General features: G+C 45.7%; 8 protein-coding genes across 8 annotated transcripts in view; 5 read left to right on the top strand and 3 right to left on the bottom strand.

Annotated features, from left to right (window-relative positions):
* The window catches only part of SIP5 (Sip5p), a gene marked incomplete at both ends in the record, with an annotated part of 4,293 nt that extends 791 nt beyond the window's left edge, over positions 1–3,502 (top strand). The window contains 2 exons of the mRNA XM_020216948.1: positions 340–471; positions 2,300–3,502. Of these exons, the coding sequence (XP_020068095.1) occupies positions 340–471; positions 2,300–3,502 (1,335 nt within the window). The remainder of the gene's footprint in view (positions 1–339; positions 472–2,299) is intronic.
* Positions 3,503–3,684: 182 nt separating this feature from the next.
* Positions 3,685–4,486, bottom strand: SRB6 (Srb6p; the record flags this gene model as incomplete). The annotated part of the gene is made up of 2 exons (XM_020217244.1): positions 4,418–4,486; positions 3,685–4,354 (listed from the first exon to the last, which is right to left on the bottom strand). The coding sequence occupies exons 1-2, from the start codon at positions 4,446–4,448 to the stop codon at positions 3,687–3,689; spliced, it is 699 nt and encodes a 232-aa protein (XP_020068094.1). The 5' UTR covers positions 4,449–4,486.
* Positions 4,487–4,648: 162 nt separating this feature from the next.
* On the top strand, positions 4,649–5,491 carry CYBJADRAFT_164692 (uncharacterized protein; the record flags this gene model as incomplete). The annotated part of the gene is made up of 3 exons (XM_020213868.1): positions 4,649–4,700; positions 4,780–5,465; positions 5,486–5,491. 3 exons carry the CDS (start codon positions 4,649–4,651, stop codon positions 5,489–5,491), a joined length of 744 nt encoding a protein of 247 aa, XP_020068093.1.
* A 424-nt stretch (positions 5,492–5,915) lies between these two features.
* Positions 5,916–6,821, bottom strand: PEP8 (retromer subunit PEP8). The gene has a single exon (XM_020217763.1). It carries the CDS (start codon positions 6,798–6,800, stop codon positions 5,928–5,930), a length of 873 nt encoding a protein of 290 aa, XP_020068092.1. The 5' UTR covers positions 6,801–6,821; the 3' UTR covers positions 5,916–5,927.
* A 277-nt stretch (positions 6,822–7,098) lies between these two features.
* Positions 7,099–8,998, top strand: CYBJADRAFT_169697 (uncharacterized protein). The gene has a single exon (XM_020215902.1). It carries the CDS (start codon positions 7,116–7,118, stop codon positions 8,919–8,921), a length of 1,806 nt encoding a protein of 601 aa, XP_020068091.1. The 5' UTR covers positions 7,099–7,115; the 3' UTR covers positions 8,922–8,998.
* Positions 8,999–9,552: 554 nt separating this feature from the next.
* SEN1 (DNA/RNA helicase SEN1) lies at positions 9,553–14,814 on the bottom strand (the record flags this gene model as incomplete). Its single annotated transcript, XM_020213052.1, has 1 exon — positions 9,553–14,814. A coding segment is annotated over one exon (5,262 nt), but the record flags the coding sequence as incomplete, so codon positions are not given.
* Positions 14,815–15,328: 514 nt separating this feature from the next.
* Positions 15,329–17,761, top strand: CRN1 (coronin). The gene is made up of 4 exons (XM_020217762.1): positions 15,329–15,387; positions 15,565–15,676; positions 15,731–17,146; positions 17,267–17,761. The coding sequence occupies exons 1-4, from the start codon at positions 15,383–15,385 to the stop codon at positions 17,567–17,569; spliced, it is 1,836 nt and encodes a 611-aa protein (XP_020068089.1). The 5' UTR covers positions 15,329–15,382; the 3' UTR covers positions 17,570–17,761.
* Positions 17,762–18,786: 1,025 nt separating this feature from the next.
* CYBJADRAFT_155737 (dihydrokaempferol 4-reductase) lies at positions 18,787–19,987 on the top strand (the record flags this gene model as incomplete). Its single annotated transcript, XM_020213452.1, has 1 exon — positions 18,787–19,987. Exon 1 carries the CDS (start codon positions 18,956–18,958, stop codon positions 19,985–19,987), a length of 1,032 nt encoding a protein of 343 aa, XP_020068088.1. The 5' UTR covers positions 18,787–18,955.
* Positions 19,988–20,321: the final 334 nt, after the last annotated feature.

Here is a 20,321-nt window from a genome sequence, read left to right as displayed (position 1 = left end):
TCGTCTTCAAACCCTCATAATTCCTCCAACAGAAGGTCAATGTTCAGAGAGTCCTATATCGATGAAGATGGTGCTCTCAGAAGCTTCTCCGTATATCAAGACGTTATAGATGAATCTGGTAACGATTCCACAAGGGACATTTCACTGAGTGGATTATCGTCGTTCAGCATGCGTCATGTACAACGAGAACAGCAGCAGACCCATGAGCCAAATAACAGCAATATATTGGCAGATCTTGATTCTAATTCGAGAATATATTCTGCAAAAGGACATGGAGTGAGTCGGTCTGGTTCCTTACGTGAGTTCCACTTGAGAAAGAAACACTCACAAGCGGTCAAGGATCATAGTTCAAGCTCGAACAGTGGGGACAGTGTACGTAATTCTAGGGAGTCACTGGTACAAGGTATACGACAGCCAGTTTCGCAGTCGAGCTCTGAATCAGAAAGATCACGGCCGTCTCAGGCACCACAAGTACAGATACCTAGGATTCCGACTCCAGAATTTGCAGCTCCATTGCCTCCAACTACATCCAGCGGTGCTGTTGAAGATGCCACTGGGACCGTAGTTGAGATTCATGACATTAGCGTGGATAACCTGCGACTATTGAGGGAAATTCACGATGGTAAGGCACCACGTAAGGACTCGTCCAGTGGTGGGAGGTCTTCGAAATCCCTAAGATCAATCACGCAGGACTCTATAAGGCAATTGGAGGAAACGCGTCGCAGACAGAGGGGAACTCCACATTTGATCCAGATCCAAAATGCGGAACGTATTGCCATACAAAAGGCTGGTACTCCACAACCTGTTGTTGTTAAATCTGAAGCCTATAGCGGGATTGTACCTTCTATCCACTCTCCGACGAGTCCACTTAGCCATGATATGGCTTTTGAACCGAATCAACTTCGAGATGGATCCTTTCAGAGAAAGCCTACGCCATTTAAGGCAAGGGAAATGCATTTAAAACCCAAACGAGATGAACCATCTGGGTTAGAGCGTCCTTCATCGGCATCGGCATCGTCCATGGACGATGACGCTGCTTCCAACGATCAGCTGTTGAACGAGAAAGGTGACGACTACCCTTCAGACAACTCCGTGCTACAGCGTATACGATACGATCGGGAGTTACAGAGCATATCAACAGCGCGCACCAAGGCACTGAACCGGTGGTTTATAGTGATATATCTCATCGCGTTCATCATACCACCGTTGTTCTTCTTCCTAGGATTCGGACTCTTGGATGACGCAATAGGCCACACCACCCACATCAAGAGATACACCAGTCTTGGAACAGGCGTTCTATGGCTGCTGATAGCATTCGCAATGATCGGTGTTGGATTTGGTGTCGGCATCTCACAAGCGAGTTGATGACCAGTACGGGCTCGAAGAACACGCTGCTTACATAATCACACAAGTGAGTATAATAAAAGCTGACAACTTCTAAATACCGAAGCTCGGAATATCCCTAAAAATCACCCATGCGTGCGCAGCAAGTACATAGAGCTTTGACACTAAACCTATCAACCCACCGGCTCTGTGGGCCTTTACTGGGGGGGGTTTCACGTTGGGGGGTAATTCTAGTGGTGTTTTGTAGAGGTATCAAGCCGAATGACCAGGGCGGTTGCTGGTAATTACACGGCGGATCGCGAGAGCATTCATACGAGGTGCCTTGGGTCCCAGAATAACGACATTTGGTACCAAATCTCGGTGTAAAACTGATTAACGGCCTTGTGTGTGTGTTTGGTTTCATGATAACTTTCCGCGGGCATTAGCTGAGGAGCCAACAAAAAAGACACAGCAGGGAAAACTTATCCATGGTTAAAATCAGCTTAGTAAACAACCTTCTGCAAACAGGGCGCTAAAGAGCGACAGTGGAACAGAGCCAGTGAGACGGCGAGAGACAGAAAAACAGAGATCGTGAGAGAGAGACCGAGAGCAGTAGTCGACTCAGCTAAACGAACTCTCCGCCTCCCGCCCACAGATATCTTTTAACTCATAAACACGCCGGTTTGATAGGTTGTGATTAGACACGTCCGTGAGATCAACTCGACAAGAGGAAGAAAGACGGGAAACAAAGGAAAGAACGAACACTGACAATCGCTGCTACGGTGAATTGTACAGGCTGATCTTTTGTGAAGAGAGGCAAAAGATAACATAAAGGAAAGGGCAAGGCAAAGGCAACAACATGGGTAACGTTCCAGCAAAGGAGGACCGTGGCGGACGCCGTCGTGGGAGCTCGTTCACTGGAAGCATAGGCACGGGCGGCCTCATCGGTGGCTCGCTACGTGGACCGACGATAAAGGTCAAACGGTCTAGCCGCTCAGAGAGAGAGAAGCTCAAAGAGGCGCACGCCCGTGGTCTGCTTGTGAAGTATGACGAGAACGTTGATGGAGGGTATCTCGCACCGTACGGTACTTATAACTTGAACTTGGACTACCAGATCAGCGTTGTCAAAGAGGCTATAATAGAGAGGAAATTGGCACCTTTTTATACTCCTCTACAGGACTTTGATGCGTCCTGGACTGATGAAGATCTGTTGGCGGTGTTGAGCAACTTGAAATTACACGCTTTACCGCACGAGGCGGAAGACGAAGATGAAGATCTTGAATACGACGAAGCATCTGTTGATGAATCCCTACTATCGAAAAAGGAGTTGAGACGTCACCTGTCCAAAAAATTCAACAAGCAACTCAAGTTGAAGAAGCTGGAATGGCAAGCTGCAGAGGAGAAGCGTTATCTCGAAGAAAGAGCAACGTCGAGGCAAGCTGCATCGGATGATTTGAAGTTAGAGCTGTACCGTACAAGTGTCGAGTGTCCAATTTGTTTTCTCTACTATCCAAGATGGCTGAACTATTCACGGTGTTGCAACCATGCGATATGTACGGAATGCTTTGTACAGATCAAAAGATTGGAACCGCATCTCCCACATGACCATGATGATGAAGGAGACAACAACGGTGAAGACCAGAAAGCGAAAGCTGAACAAGATCCAAACCTACTAATCTCTGAATATGCATGTTGTCCTTACTGTGCCACTCCAAACTTTGGAGTTATCTATTCACCACCGGCCTACATCCGTACAGGGTTGGGAGGTATCCCTCCTGCGTTGTTCAAATCCCCACTGAAATCATCCGGTAACGGTAATATCACCACTGATGCCATTACGGACGAGGAAGATCTGAATGCGTTTGAAGTCCAAGAGAATTACTTCAGAAAGGCATCTATGGCAAGTGCAATGAGTATAGCAACACAACGTCGTGGGTCTTTACCTGCTACTCACCCACAAGTAATTACAACTGATTTCATCAGACCTGACTGGGAACAGAACCTGAACAATGCCAGGGCCAAATTGGCCAAAAGAGCTGCAGCTGCAAGTGCTATTCACGCTAGCAACATGTTGATTCAATCAAATGAGAATGAAATTGAACAGAAAATGATCCAAGAAGCCATGAGGCTGAGTTTGCTAGAGGAGGAATCCAGAAAGAGACGTGCTTCAGTGAAATGATTTCTACTGTTTTATATTCTTTGGACGATTTATTATGTGTCTTTTGTTGTTGTGGTTTAAGTTTCCGAGGTGTCATTGTTGTTGATTATCTGTTTCTTTCTTTCCCCTTGTTTTATGATTTTATGGCTAGTATGGATACGATTTTATAAATATTGACAAGTTTGCAATATACACGTGTAGATACCTATCCCATCATTATATCGTCGTCACGGTCCATGTTCCCAAAGTTATCGAAATCATAATCACCGAGTACGTTTGTAGCACCACCGTCACTCATATCCATAGGATCAACTAGTTGCGAAGTATCAACCGGTAGTCCATCCTTCATGATTAAGTCTTCATCCGCATCGAGTTTCTCCTCCTCCTTCTCCTTCTGCTCCTGCTTTATTTCATCTGTATGTGGTGCAGCTTCAGGTGGTTCTTGTTTCACCACCGATGAGTCTGTCTCCACAGGCAGTATGAGCTCATCGGGTATCTTCTCCTCTTGCTCTATCTTGATGCCTGTGTCCTCCTCCTGCTCCTCTTTTTCAAACTCCTCGTCTAGTCCGATCTCCTCATTGTAGTGTTTGCTTTGTAGGATCTTCTGTAGTAACGCGTCCACTTTACCTTGCGCCTCTTGAGTAACAACGTCTTGTTGTTGTTCAGACTTTGGCAGCTGGCCCAAAATCCAGCTCTCCTTTAGGTTTCTCGATATACTTAGCAGCTCTTCCACGAGCCTCACAATCATCGAGGCATTCGACTCGATTTGAAGCATCTCCGATGCTTGAATCTCCTGAGCTGACGTCGAAGCCGAGAGTGCAATAATCGTCTGCATTCTCGATATTAGAAGCTCTGTATTGGTTTCAACCTTTTCTTTATAGCGCCCCAAGTGTTAGTGTCCATTTCTTTGCTGTGAGACAAGCGTTGTACACATACTAATCAGTGTTTCGGATCTCTTTTGGTTCATTGCTGAAGCGTAGCGCCGTTGTTATTGCTGTTGTTGTTGTTGTTGTTGTTGTTGTTGTTGTTTTCACACTTTTGTGGCTTCGGATAACTTCAACACTTTTTTCGCTATATAAACAACCCGCTGGTCGTTCTCTCTCCCTTCCAAAATCATCATCACCACCGTGTGCACCAACATTTGTATAGGGAAAGCGGAATATGAGAATGCCCTCACTTGGTTCCGGTGTTAGTCTACCGCCCACTGAAACGCTCACAGGTAGCTTTTGATACCTCTGACTCTTGTAGTGCACTATAAGCGATATATAGTATACAACCGCTAACATTGTGATCAATAGAACGTACACAGGTTGCGATCAGCCAACCTGAGGTGATTCGGGAGTTCCTTTGTCCCTTGGACGAGCATACTGGTGATCGTATACTCGTCCAGAGAGACGTTATCAAGGGCGCAATCGAGTGCTCACTAGCGGATCAGTTGTTTATAATCGCTGGTCCGAGTGCTCTAAGGGATCCGTTGCAGTCGATTGGCTGTATGAAATGGATCAGGTCAAAGAACGAAGCCTTGAGCAATGTTCGTGTGTTGATGAATCTGAGTATAGACCGTATGGCGATACTGAGCGATCGTGAAACGGTACAACCGTACTACTTGACACATGGGCTAGTCAGCACAAGGTTACATCTATTGGAGCTAGCAAGACATGTGGCGTTGGTTGGTGGTGTGACAGATCCAATTCTCCAAGTGTATTTTGAAGACTTGTACTCCTTTGGCTTATTCTACGATTTGGATAACGATTGTATGACGAACTTACTGTCCAATAGTCCATTTGGAATTGCAATATTGGACAGACACTTCAACACATGCCAGGTTGAGCTGCTCAGCAGGCAGATCCAGCAGTGCTTTGAAGTACAGAGGTTGCACTTGGGTGTGATGGGCTTGGGACAGATTGGCATGGTGCTTTCAAAGGGGAACAGTGACGTTGTCATTGCTATCGGTTTGGATCTGCTCAGTGAGATGATGGATCAGGTGTCGTCGTCATCAAATAGATATAAGTTTCTCGTTGATCTTGGAATCACCAGCACTTGTCAAGAATATAAGGACAAGTCACGCAAGTTGAAACGAATCCTGGAAGCTGTGCACAGAACAGAGATATTTGGATTCATGATCAATTCTGGGGAGTTGTACACAACGACAGCAACCTCAACAGCTTGTGTCGATGATTACGTTGACAGTCATTCATATTTGTCCATGTCTTCTGATTTACATATCTCAAGGAAGAACAATGGCTCTATTAGTAAGTCCATGATTTCCGCATTACAGTCATCATACTCCAAAGTGGCATCGTTAGTAAAGATGAATGATATCAGCAACGCCGATAACGGATGTGGTTCACAACCACAGGAGCTATACTACGCTGATAAGTTGATCACTGACATTGATTCATATTTCCATTTGGTCTTATGAGCTAAAGGAAGGGAGGAGAGGAGTTCAACTCTTTGTACGGAACAGCACAATCTCGGACTGCTTGAAGTACCGTCTTCCATCTTCATCGATAATGACCAAGCTAATGTAATTCTTTACGCTGAACAGGTTAGTCTTTGTAGTTGGTGTGAGTTCGTAACCTCCTAAGAACATTCTTATTGGTATTGTTTCTCCTTTCACTGGTGATCCATCCATGATCTCATATCTTATCGTGGAGGAGTCGCTTAGTTGATTTGGTTGCACACCGACAGTTTCCCTCGTGATGAGACTTATTTCCATGTGCTTGATCTTCAGACGGGTAAGCAGGAAGTATATTCTTCCGACAATGACATCCTTCAACGAATAAGTCGACTTGGAATACTCAAACTCGATATGGAGGCAGTTTTCAATCCCGATGTCCAGCTTGATCGACTTCTTCAAGTCTGTAGGGTTGGAGTAGATGTTCACCCAAAACTTCTTAATCTTGGTGATATCGGCGCTCTTTCGGAATATCACAATCTTCACGTAGTACGAAACGTTCAGGTTCTTGCCCTTGTAACTCTCGTACCGTTTCTCAACGTCCTTGAAGTTGAACTTGTAGGTCTCACTGTGGTCCAGCTCTGCCGGTGGGGCCAAATCGTGGCTCAGACAGAGGAAGTCGTCTCGCTGTCCATTGGAGATCTCAATTGACCCGAACAGTTGTGCCTTGATGCCGGTGTGTTCGACCCTCTTACCATCCTTAACCCTCACCGTGACCTCACCAACAACAGACTCCCCATCTTCGTACAGAGGGTACTTATCCTTCTTCCCTTGCGCTGACTTGACCTCGAATTGCTGACGAGAGTCTTCACCTTCGAATCGTATCTCGAGGTCCAGCGGTGATTTGAAGAAGTATGACATCTATGGCAGTTTCAATAGAACAATAACCACGCAATTGCAAAGCACTGTTATACCCGTTAAAGCTCTGTTTCACCCTTCTCAAGCCTCGCCCACCCGCCGCCTCCACCTGGGGCATAAACCTCGGAATTGGCTCAATTCCGGGCCAAACGTGATCCCGCACGTGATGTGGCGTCACCGCGAATATTTCTTCTTTCGGAACACATTGCTTAGTCAGCACCCTGCCCCGGTGCTTAGGCGTGTGCACCATCACTGGCCTTAGCTGACCCACAATTGGATGCTTTGCACTATGTTCTGGTGTTGAAAACACAATAGAAGATGTCGCTGAAGCCTATGGAGATGGAGCAGAACGCGTATAGGACTGTTTCGCTTTACTCGGAGGGAAGCACCTCTGATGGTGATGATACTGACGGTGATGATGTTGGTGATGATGGTGGTGTTGATAACGATAACGATATCGGTTCCAATGGTGCTACACAAGGGCTGAGAGCCGAGACGTGCTTGGACTCAGCGTCTGGCTCTGTTACAGAGCTCGTGGATGACCCTTCACAGTTGGATATCAGGCACTTTTCGGACGCCCTCTCGGAGATGAAGAAGAGCAAGAGCAAGAGCCCTAGTACTACACATACGATACAAGAACCCACAACACCCACTGATGAGTACGAGGACATTACCCTTTCAAGGGCAATGGGCAGCCAGCGTATGAGAAGAACGAATAGAAGCGTAAGAACACCACTCACAGATGACCAACTGCCTGTCCAACAACATCATTTCATGGATCACAGTATAGGCCTTTGGCCAGAAGGTTCACAGTCTTTACCCTTGTACGATTCACTGACACGGTCCTCATTACAGAGGAATGTTGACGACATTGCTATGGGAACTTCCGATATTCAGACTGATGAGCCTTTGAAGTACTTACTGGGAGAGGAGAAGTCGTTGAACCTGAGGTTGAATGATTTGATGATGAAGCATCTGGAGGCTTCTAAAGGTGGTACAAGCTCCCAATATATACGGGAAAATGTTCTTCGCTCCTTCAAGAGCCTGGCACTGGTGTATCAGGCAATCACTGAGCTGTACGATACACAGATTTCTCAGAAACAAGCTGTATTAAACTCGTTTAAAGAATGGGAAACCACTAGGAGGTTGCTCACACTGGAGGTTGAAGATATACAGAGTACGGATAATGCGGAGGGACAACGACTGAGACAATTGCAAGATCAGTTACAGGACTTGGATCTAGAGATTTCGAACTTGGAAACGAGGTTGAAACAGCTCAGATCGAAAAAGAAGGCGTTAAACTTGGAGATTACAAGATCCCAGAGCGTCATTGAAAGTAGAACGAGCTCTCATCTACAGTCCTTGAAGGATATAGATAGAGCTGAAAGGGATGTCGTTGCCAAACTGTTCGCTGGGAGAGCACCAGCGCCTCCAGTCAACGATGGACCTTTCCCAAAGTCCTCAATGTTGGGCTCCTTCTTGACGAGATTTACTTCACAGTCACTCCCACGAGAATCTAACTACGACCCTGTGCAAATAATCGATATAATTGAAAGACAGGTACAGACACTGTCTGATGCAAGCCATGATTATTCAATAAAGGAAAAGGTCTATGAACACAGCTTGTTGATATGGGAAAATGCATGTCAAATCTTGTCAGACCTAGAGAATGATCTTAAACTCACGTTGAAGTCACAGACTGGTGCCTTGAGTAATAACGCAGTGATCAAGGCGAAACTTCAATCTCTATTACAAGACTCATTACAGTTGCTGAGGTCAAGAGTTAATGACGTTAGTAAGATGAATGACATTCTGAAGCAGCTATTACAAACAGAGATTCATACTCTTGAAACTGGGTTGACAATGCTTGGACCCAAGGCTGTTGAAGCTAAAGGCTCATCTTTGTCCAGGAATACCACAACACCTTCTCAGAGAGTGAAGTTACCTACAGCAAGAACATTATCAAAGGCAGAGCCTACACTGTCAACCTCACCACCAGAACTGAACAACATTGGGTTGAACGCATCTCCAATTGCTTTAGCTACAAAGCCCTCATTGGGCACTAGGCTGAAGGATAACTTGGCTGGTAAGAAGTCATCAAACAGGAGGAGTAGGGACGAATGATGATACACTTGGTGTTATGGTGGAAATAACGATGTATTTATTCAGATGCTTATTAATTTTATTGGCATTATCGACGATGCTTTGTACGTTTCCTTGGTATGAATATGCTGCCTTCGGGTTTACGCGTATGCGATGGCTGCTTCATTGGTAAAGATCCAGAAGCTGCTGGCCTTGGTGGTAATGATCCACTTCTTTGAGGTTGTGTCATCGAACGTGGTCCGTTAGATGGAGCATTATGCTGAGGAGTGGGTCTCGGGATTATACCAGAACTTGAAGGGACTGTAGTAGTGGTAGTTGTGCCAGTAGAAGATGGAGGTGGTAGAACTCCGTTACTGTTAGGCTCGAGTGACACATTTGACTCCGTGGAATTGCTATTTGGGATTGGAGGAGCTGATGCTTTGACATCAACACCTCTTCCCGTTCCAGTGTTAAGCCTCTCTTTAAATTGTGTGTGAGAAGGATTAACAGGAACGGGAACAGTTAAATCATCGCCAGGTTGGACATCAAGCTTTGGTTTCTTATCCTTGAACCCGGATTTCCGACGACGTTTAGATTCAGTCTCAGCTAGGGAATTGGAAACATCTGTAATCTTCCCATGCTGTGCATCCCTGGTGATACCATTGGCCCTTGTGAATCCGAGTTTGGCTTCACAGAAGCATCCTCTGCTATCGGCATCATTGATTAATTTCCTCCATAGCTCGTTCTTTGTCAAAGAATCACGATTTCCAAGAATCCAAAGTGAACATTTGGATCTTGTTAATGCAACATTCATACGACGGAAATCCCTCAAGAAACCAACACCTCTGCTGCTAGGATCAGCACGCACACATGACATGATGATGATCTCCTTCTCTTGACCTTGGAACCCATCAACAGTGTTGAAAGTGATTTCCTTCTTGATGCTGTTACCAAACTGATTGATGAATATCCTCTGCAAGAGCCTGTTCTGTTCTTTATATGGTGTGATAATACCAATCTTGTTCTTGAAATCAACATTCCTGTAAAGAGTGAAAAGTGTGTTGATTAACTCAACGGCAATCTTAACCTCAATCTCATTCGTGTACGAGAACGTTTTCTGGTTTTGAATTTGATGGCCTTCAATGATATCATAAAATCTGAAGGGAGGGAAGAACGAGTTTTCATGCCATATTCTTTTCGTCAACTGGTCGTTCTCAGGACCATCGTGCAATTCACCATTATAGAACACTTCTGAAGAAAACTTGGAAATTGCAGAATTCATACGGTACTGAACGTTCAACAACAATGGCTTCATATTCTTGGCCATTCTCACAAACAAACTCTGGTCGTATAGAGCATTAGCAGCTTCAGTAGATATCACGGTTGGTGGCAACTGATTAGGATCACCAACCATAATACAGCGTCTGCAACCATATCTCAATGGAATGACAGCAGAGAGTTCAGTACATTGACAAGCCTCATCGATGATGACAGAGTCAAACTTGATCCCCAAATTAGCAACCATATCATGGGCTGAACCTGAAAGTGTAGAACAGATGATGTCGGCTTCACCCAAAATTTTGGCTTGTAGGTTTCTTCTGTTGATCTCTCTGCTTCTGTAGTTAGAATTCTGGGTCTCTCTCTCCGTATCCATCTTCTGTTTGATCAAGTTGGCCTTCTTTGTAAGCTCCCGCTTCTCTTTGTAGACTTCGTCACTCGCAGGGTTCTTCTCGTCTGCAATTTTGGCCTTACATATCTCGATTTGTTTCTTCACTTCAGAAAGCTCTTTGAAAAGACCATCCATGTTGTTAGATGCTGCAGAAGGCTTTCCAAGTTGAGAATCAACAAGCTCCTCTAAAGTCATGTCTTTCACGGCAGAGTTTATTGCGTCAGTACGACCAAGACGAACGAGCTTCGGAGTGTATTGTTCACCACGTGAGTTCATGATACCATCTTTCATACGGATCACCAACTCATCCACAGCTGCGTTACTCGGTGCACATACTAAAACCTTTCTGCTCTTGGAGTTCTTTAGAGAGTCCATGGTTTTTTGACCTTGTGGGATAGCAATTGCGTTCGGAGCCTTGAATGTTGACAACATATACCCGATGATACCCAAAATTGTCTTCGTTTTACCAGTACCAGGTGGACCTTGAATCAAGGAGAATCCCTCGGTGCCAACTGAGCAGCCAATGGCATTGGCTTGAGAGTCATTAACCTTATAGGTTGCACGGATATTTTCAATATCTTTTTGAGGTATGGTGGATGATGGATTGGCTGTTGCTTCAAATATCTGTTTGGACAGGTTATAGTAACGTAGACCATGAAGGGATGAGAATTCTCTTTCGATTGTTGTCATTTGCATGATGCGCATTAATAAAAGAGTACTGTGTGGAGTCAACCAACTGTTGAGAGATCCTGTACGAGATACCCTAATGGTGATGTCGGCTCTTTCTCCTTTGACAAACTTGATTTCCTGAATCTTACCTAAACAAGAAGTAGTTGATTTCTTCACATCAGATACCTTTGGTACGTACGTCAGCTCCTTATCGCTATACGCTAGCACCACAAGATCCGATTCTGTAAAACCCATGGTGTTGAGTTGGGTTCGGCTAATGCTGCAAAACACCTCGAAGAAATCACCAACTGAGCTTTTGGAACCGATAGAAATCATCATTGGTTTATAGTCCTCTCTATTCTTTGCTGATAAAATTGCTGACCAACACTCCACAAGAAGTAGTGGCTCAAATGTCTTGATGTAGTCATCTGCAGTTTTGAACTTATCTATGACGGTCTTCAAGTTGGATAGTTCAGAATCTGGATACGGATCGTCTCTCATAAAAGACCACATTAATACCCGTTTGTATAAAGTTTTCAGGTCAACATGCAATCTCAATCTACTGTTCTCCTCCTCTTTCTTCTTCTCTTGAGCAATTCTACGTTGCTGACTCCATTTATCTTCGAGAACAGTGATACCACCTGCCTTTTGGTTTGGCTTTTTGAGGTTGAACAAGGAGTACGCATCCTCCCCATCATCATCGCTTTCATCTGTAGCATCATGTTCAGTTTTTCTGTGTGACGACCCTGTTGATAGCGCAGCCTTCTTCGCATTCAGCCTCTCTCTTGCCAATTCAAGTTGAGACTTTGGTAATTGTGGTTTAGGTGGAGCAATAGGTGCCACTCTTGAAAGGCTTCCAAAGTTATCAATCTTCAATTGACCTCTGACCGGTGCTCCAGTTGGAGTTGAAGCTCTTGATGTTGAACTTTCACGAGAAGACTGTGCATCCGTAATGGCATTTGCTTCCTTCTTCTTTTTCTTTTCCTCCGTTTCTTGAACCACACGGTCAACAAGCTCAGGATCAAAAACTTTAGCTCTTTCCAGAATTTCTTCACTTTGAGAACTCGTCAGTCTGTTACTGAACTTCTTAGCCTTACAGGCATATTTTGCCAACAGCTCAATAACGTTGGTATCCAGCTTATAGGACAGGTCACTGGCAATATCAAGTGTTGAGAAGATTAACTTCACACAAGAAGACAACAAACCAGGGTCACTCAATCTAAGCCAAACCAGCATGTGAGGGAAAGTGTTTGTTATTTCGTTGAACACCTTTTTCGAATCTCCGTCGGTATCAAGTTCCTTAATAGTTTTGAAGCACCCTAGGACCGCATGGGATAAATCCAAGGTATCTCTTGTAAATTCCACAAGATCAGGGTATTTCTCTGCCCATTTCAAGGTCTCTACGTAGATCAAATCCAAGAACTTCCAGCATCTGTTCCAAAATTCAAAGAGCGATTGCTTTGTTGCCTTATCAAAAGTTTCACTTTCACCAAAGATTCCATCGACGGGAGAGTTCAAGCCTTGAATCACATCAGTGAGAACTTTAACAGCTCTAGGACATGGCTCGTAGAACTCAATAAAGATTAGGTTAGTCAAGTTATCATTAATAGCCTGAAGACAACAACTGATATTGTTTTGTAATAAGTCGTGGACACCTTCCAATCTACCTGCTGCATCAAATGTTTCATATAAGATATCAACTGCTGATTGGTAGACACCTTCATCTGGAGAGAAAACACAGGCCCAATAACCCTTAAGGCTCCTTGGATTGGACAGAATCATCTTTGTATTTCTAGCATCAATGTCACTGAATTTAACAAAAAATTGAGATAAGTAACGCATAAACATCTTTACCTCTTCGACATGAGCACCGACTGGAAGAATTGTAGACACATTTTCCATGGAGCATAACAGTTGGAATGCCATCTCTAGTTGACGGTTCAATTGTTGTTTCGAGATGGCCTCTAATAAAAGTGGAGAGAATTTGAGCGTTGATGGCTTCTTGCCCTTTTGAATCTCATAACTATTTTGAGCAAATGTAAGGATATCAAATCTCAATGCTTTACATATAACTTCAATTGCCGACTTCATCACTTGAGCATTCTTCTCTCTATTATACTCCGGGAAGAATATGGCCTGTGATGTTCCGTAGTCGAAGAATCTGATCAGTTTGGTATCAACAACCACTCTGGTGTCGCCTCTGGCCAAGAGGTCTGTTGTTAAAGAAGGACTGTACAGTTGACTTGGGAGTGACAATGCAGATGACAAGATGGTACACGCCTTTACGAACATTTTTGCCTTCACATCGAGTGGAATCGACTGTTGTGATTCCACTTGGGTGATCAAGTACATGGTTAAAGTCTCCACTGATTTGATTCTTTGAGATGTAGATAGAGAAGACAAAAAGTTATCAATCCAGTCCAAGAGATCGGATATCCTTGCCTCAGGGTTAAGTTCGCCTGCAAAGCTCGGTGTATCTCTCAAGATACTGAGATTCTTTATCAGATTCGGATTCTGGGTGATGGGACCCATGATATTCTGAAAGGTGTACTGACCTATATGCGACCAGAACTTCTCACCGACTTTACCTAACAACAATCCCAGGAATCTCAAGATGTACGGTAAAGACTGATCCGGGTACGACATGACATGATCCCTCAGAGTCTCAAATATACTGGGGAGTATTGGATCGTCTCTATCGACATCCACAGGCCTCGATTTGCCAATCTGTAACACCTTGAGCATGATGGCATCTTGATCAAGGGCCTCAAACAGTGCACACATTCCTCTGTAGAATCGCTCCCTCTTCAATTCCTTGTCTCTTGAAGCGATCTCGACTGTCCTGAGTTCGATTTCTATCTCCTCCAGCAGGTCTGGTTGCACCTGTGCAGCTGTGATCTGTGTCTCCGTGCTCCCCAGGTCTTTCAACATTTGACATGCCCATTTCTTCTCAGTATCGTCACCTTCAATTGCCAAGTACACCAGTCCAGGTGTCACCACAGTCGCTGTCTTCACAAATGAGTGATCTGAAGCCAGCAGCTGAAGCAGCAGATGCGCAAATAGTCCTCGTAGCTCTGAATTCAACACCAGCAGTTGTGGACCGCACATGCACTCAGCAAAGCACGTGAGCAGCTCTCTTGGTACGCCCATTTTGATGTCGTTTTCACCGACGAGCCGTCTGAATCTGCTTGTAAGCCTTGTCGCCTCCCACTGGAGTATCGTCTTCGACAGGATGTTGACGTTGTTGTAACATATCCCCCTCTCCGTGAGAAACGTCTCCATCAACCTCGCCCGACCTCTGTGGAACAGAGCAATGCACCTGGTGCACGAGTCCAAGCACTTGCACAGCTTCTCCTTGTACCAGTCCAGTGCAACGTTATCCTCTTCTCCCAGTGCAAACAACACCAGCGCGTGGATGCTAGCGCTGTACAACGTTCTGTTACAGAACAGATGTGTCTCGTCGCCATGTTCGTGTATGAAGTCCACAGCGGCCTGGATGGCACGCTCTTCGATGGCATTATCTCCCGGATGCTTGTGTGACTGTGCGAAGAGCCGCGAGAGCTCCACCACTCGATCATCCTCAGCCTGGTTAGCCATCCCAGTTTCTCTTTTAAACGACGGTTATATCAACAACAACAACAACAACAACAACAACAACAACAACACCTCAAAGCGCACAAACGTATACTGTAAGACCGCACCGTGATTCTGTATCAACACACGCGTTCTCTTCTCTTCTCTCAACGGACACTCGGCAGAGCCTCAAGCCACGGTGTAACGAAGTGAATGTTTCCAACAACAGCAACAACAAATCAACAGGCTGGGCACCCGTGTGTAAAACTATCGATCTGAGGACTCAAACCGCTGGGTTTTGTTGATCGATGAGCGTGTGGGCTTTTCCGCTTGCGATGCGAAAATTGTTCGAAGGGCATCGCGAACTGGTTGGGCCAGCAAAAAACAAAAAAAAGCTAAAAGTGCTGCGCGCGCTCGTAACCGCAAAACACCCGCACACCACGGTATACCCTCCCCGGGCACAGTGGTGCAATCTTTGGAGGAAGGGAAGGTACACACACCCATGTTTCGCTCTGAACGGGTGCTCAATTGGCCTGAGATCGGTGTCATTAGAGAGCATACTCGCACAGGTTGTTGAAAGGAAATCGAGAAAATGAGGTATGTGTGGTGGAATGCTCTTGTCTCTTCTGCTGACAGCTAGAGGGCCTCTGGAGGCTCCAGGGGTGGGCAGTGGAGGGAGGAGGAGATGGAGGGCTGGACACACGATGGGTGCCCATCGTGTGTTCTACCCAGTCTGGGCTGCTTGTACTAACACACCGAACACAACAGTGGTAGATTTGTTCGTGCCTCAAAGTACCGTCACGTGTACGGCCAGCCTGCTAAGAAGGAGCTGTGCTACGATAACATCAGGGTTTCAACCAACGCGTGGGATTCTAACTTGATAAAGGTATGTGACTCATCTTCAGCTACGTCCAGTGGATACTAACAAGTGGCTCAACAGGCAAATGGCAAGTACATCTCTGTCAATTGGAACGCGTCCGGTGGTGGTGCCTTTGCAGTGATTCCAATTGGTGAGGTTGGTAAGGCTCCAGATCAGGTTCCCCTGTTCAGAGGCCATACAGCCACGGTATTGGACACTGATTTCAACCCATTCAACGACAATGTGATCATCTCTGGTTCCGATGATACCAAGATCGGACTGTGGAAGGTGCCTGAAGATTATTCCTTCCACCACTACGTTGACGATGACGACAACATCAAGGATGTCTCGCCAGTGGCCCTGTACTCCGGTCACAAGAGAAAGGTTGGGCATGTTTCCTTCCATCCAACGAGTGAAAACGTTGCAGCCTCCTCCTCCTTGGACTACACCGTTAAGCTGTGGGACGTTGAGACTGGTACGGATAAGATTACTTTACAGCATAACGATTTGGTGACGTCGTTTGCCTTCAACTACAACGGTAACTTGCTCGCAACTACGTCTCGTGACCGTAAGCTTCGTATCTGGGATATCAGATCCAACAAGATCATCAGCGAAGGTGCTGGCCACTCTGGTGCAAAGGCCTCCAGAGTGGTTTGGTTAGGTAACACTGACCGTGTTGGTACCACTGGGTTCTCCAAGCTATCTGATAGACAAATGGCTGTTTGGGACTCTTCCAACGTTGGTGCTGGTCCAATTGGTGGCTTCTACACAATTGACTCTTCTGCTGGTATCCTGATCCCATTCTACGATGACTCGAACAATATCTTGTACGTGGGTGGTAAAGGTGATGGTAACATCCGTTACTTTGAGTTCCAAGACGATGAGCTTTTCCCATTGTCAGAGTTCCAGTCCACGGATGCTCAGAGAGGTTTAGCAGTAGCACCAAAGAGAACCGTCAACATTGCTGAGAATGAAGTTTTGAAGGTGTACAAGACTGTTAGTGATTCTCTGATTGAACCGATCTCTTTCATCGTTCCAAGAAAGGCAGATTTCTTCCAGGATGATATTTATCCGGATGCTCCATCTGATAAACCAGCATTGAGTGCTGATGAGTGGTTCGGTGGGAAGGACGTTGATGGTCCACTCCTGGTTTCGATGGAGGATATCTACAACAAGGTTGAGGCAACTGTTAAACCATCGTCTAAGCCGGAATTGAAGAAGGAGGCACCAAAAAAGGAGGAGCCAAAGAAGGAGGAGCCAAAGAAGGAAGAGCCAAAGAAAGAAGAGCCAAAGAAGGAGGAGCCAAAGAAAGAAGAACCAGTTGAACGTTCTACTTTGACACCACCAAAGTCCAAGGTTGACGATCTACTCCAGAAGGATGAGGTTAACTCATTGTTGAAGAAAGCTGCTGATCTGGACGGTGATGAAGAGGAACCAAAGGAGGATAAGGATTCTGCATGGGATGATGAGCCAGAGCAGGTGAAGGAGGAGCCAAAGGCTGAGCCAAAGGAGGAGCCAAAGGAGGAGCCAAAGGAGGAGCCAAAGGAGGAGCCAAAGGAGGAGCCAAAGGAGGAGCCAAAGGAGGAGCCAAAGGAGGAGCCAAAGGAGGAGCCAAAGGAGGAGCCAAAGGAGGAGCCAAAGGAGGAGCCAAAGGAGGAGCCAAAGGAGGAGCCAAAGGTTGAGCCAAAGCAACAACCAAAGCAACAACCAAACGAACAACCAAAGGAGACAAAACCTGCAGAGACATCCACTGAGACAGCCTCCAAACCATTGACCTTGAAGGGCACTATAGAGAAATTGTCCCAAGTCGTTGATGGATTTGAAAAGGTTGTCACAAGACTTGAGGCTGCGAACTTAGAGAAGGACGAGAGACTCAAAGCTCTCGAGGAGAAAATTGCACAACTCCTTGAGAAAAAGTAAACTGGAGTAGAATGCTCCGTTGTCGTTGTTTTATCTGTATGTTGATCTGCATGTCTACGTGTTGATAATTATGTCTCGCATAGGCTCAGGGAGAAGAAGTATCAACCCTTCAACAGAGCAGTCAGATGGATTAGATGCTTGCTTTGTTTTCCACGGTGTATTGTTGTAGCCTGTACAGGACTGTATAGCTTCTATCCAAGCACGCTGGTTCCAAACTCAGGGGAAACAACCGTGCACTGTTGTTCCCTCTCTATTCCACCTCCTCAGAGTTCCCCCTACCCGTGGCCCATTAGCCGAAATCCGCACTGGCATCACCACTTCACCAGCCTACAACGGTGTCCCGACCTGTTGGACAGCTCCTGCGCCCCCTTTTACCCGTTGAAGTCACCCACTCTCGAATACAATGTACTGCTGGTAGTGGAGAAACAGTGTGTGCGTCATGAGCCGTGGGCCCTGATGGAGTGTTGGAAACCTATTCCATTGTTCTAGTGTCTCTGTATTGCTAACTATTTGATTCTCATAGGCTGAGGGGAGATGGCGATGCTCAGGAGGGGCAATTACGGCTACAATTACCATTCAAAGGCTTACAGATGAGACATCTCGCCATTGATTGGCCTATAACGGGCCTGCCTCAGCTCAACGTAGAAAAGATATCACGGCCCAGCAGTCTTGCTTGACCCTTTACAGAACGTTGGCCTCTCGTAGCGGTGCTTCCCACTGATGAGCACAGCACATGAGAAGCAGCGTAGGACAAGGCTTCTCCTACCAGTGTGCCCTCACACAGGGGAAGTCCACATTCGCTAGGTGCTCAAGGGCACTTCCCTCGTCGTAATACATCCCAATATTCCAGCCACCATGACGGAGATGCTATGTAAGCACGTTCCTCGTAGTCTCCGGCCACCAACACACGCTCTACCCTACCAGGCACTGATACTCGCCTCATCGGACGGCTTGCCATTGGGCTCACGGCAACAGATTCCCCGTTAGAGGTCCCCTGTGCAGGAGTGCATATGTACCATGTGTGTTGTGCATCTGTTGATGTGGCCACGGCGTACCGCATGTAAAGCTTCTTCGCTAGCGTATGTGGTTTATTAATACATCTCAAAGCGCAATGTCAATGGACGTACACCTCTCTCTACAGTTAAGGAGAGTGTTAGCAGAGTATGGTGAAGATTCTGGAAAAAAGAAATGAAAACTGTACTGTAATTGGATAATTACAGAAGTATAAATACACCAGGTTGCTGCTTCCTCACTGTAGTCGTCGTCAAAAGTTGTGTTGGTGTATCAATCTGAGACTCCAATACTACAACCACAGTCGACGTTTGTAGCTGTGTGCTCACTTGGATCATCACATCTCAATCAAGGAACTGTTTATACGGAGACACGATGGCTGGCACAGTTCTTGTCACTGGTGCCTCTGGCTACCTTGCGCTTCACATCATCAGCCAGCTCCTGGACAAAGGCTACAGAGTTGTTGGCTCTGTGAGATCACAGGACAAAGCTGACAAGCTATTGAGAAACTTCAAGAGCCAAATTGGTTCCAAAGCTGACAACTTGTGCTTTTCATTGGTTGCAGACATTGCAGAGCCGAATGCCTTTGACCAGACTTTTAAGGCATATCCAGAGATTGAAGCTGTGATTCATACAGCTTCTCCGTTCACTATGGGCTATGCCGACTTTGAAAAGGCCTATTATACCCCGGCTATCAACGGTACTGAAGGTGTGTTGAGGTCCATCAAGGCACATGGTCTGAAAGTTAGAAAAGTTATTGTAACGTCTTCCTTTGCCAGTATTATGAATGCTGCAAGGCTTCATGATCCAACTTTCATTCACACCGAGGACGTGTGGAACCCAATGACCAAAAAGGATGCCACGCACGATGAATTCGCCTACTGCGTCTCAAAGAAGCTTGCCGAGGAGGCTGCTTGGAATTTTGTTAAGAACAATGATGTGAACTTCACTATGACCACCGTGTGTCCGCCAATGATTATCGGACCGCAAGTCTTTGATGAGGATGCCTCTGGTAGCCTCAACCAGTCAAACCAGGTGTTTACAAAGATTTTGGACACCAAGCCAGGTGAGAAATTTATCAATGATGTTCGTCTGCTCTCGTCAGATGCTCGTGATGTCGCTGCTTTCCACATTATCCCCTTGGAGAGATCCAATGTTGAAGGCCACCGTCTCTTCCCTGCTAGCAACCTTTACTCTGAACAAGAAGTGTTGAACATTGTTCTTGAAAAGTTTCCACAACTCAAGGGTCAAGTCTCGGAAGGTGAGCAAGAAGATACTGCTGTTTCAATTGGTTTCTCCAATGAGAAGACAAGGGAGCTTGTTGGTGGATATGATTTCTTGCCATTAGAGAAACAAGTTGTAGACGGCTTCCAACAGGTCTTGAAGGCTAGAGGTATTTCTTTGTGAGTCTGCATCATGTATAGTTAATACATATACATTCAAGGAAGAGGTATCTACACTGTTAGCGTTGCAGTATGGATAGTTGTGATTTGGGAGAAAGCAGATGGGTAAACCACGGTTCGTATATTCTGTTAAAACAATTTGTTTAGACTACATGGAAATCTGGCAAGTTTCGGCTATCTCTCTTGAGACCAGGTCTTTTCTGAAAGTATTCAGTCTCTTTGAATCGTAAGAGCATCAGAAATGAAACATGTGACGCGTACTGTCATTCTCAGCTAGGTGAATAAGGATGGCGAACTAGAGCTTGGTATACAAGAAGCAGAGGAGATTTCGCACTATA

The sequence above is a fragment of the Cyberlindnera jadinii genome (assembly GCF_001661405.1).
Source record: "Cyberlindnera jadinii NRRL Y-1542 unplaced genomic scaffold CYBJAscaffold_21, whole genome shotgun sequence".
NCBI classification, from domain to species: Eukaryota; Fungi; Ascomycota; class Saccharomycetes; order Phaffomycetales; family Wickerhamomycetaceae; genus Williopsis; species Williopsis jadinii.
The sequence above is the reverse complement of the archived record's forward strand: the minus strand, read 5'-3'. Positions and strand labels throughout refer to the sequence as shown.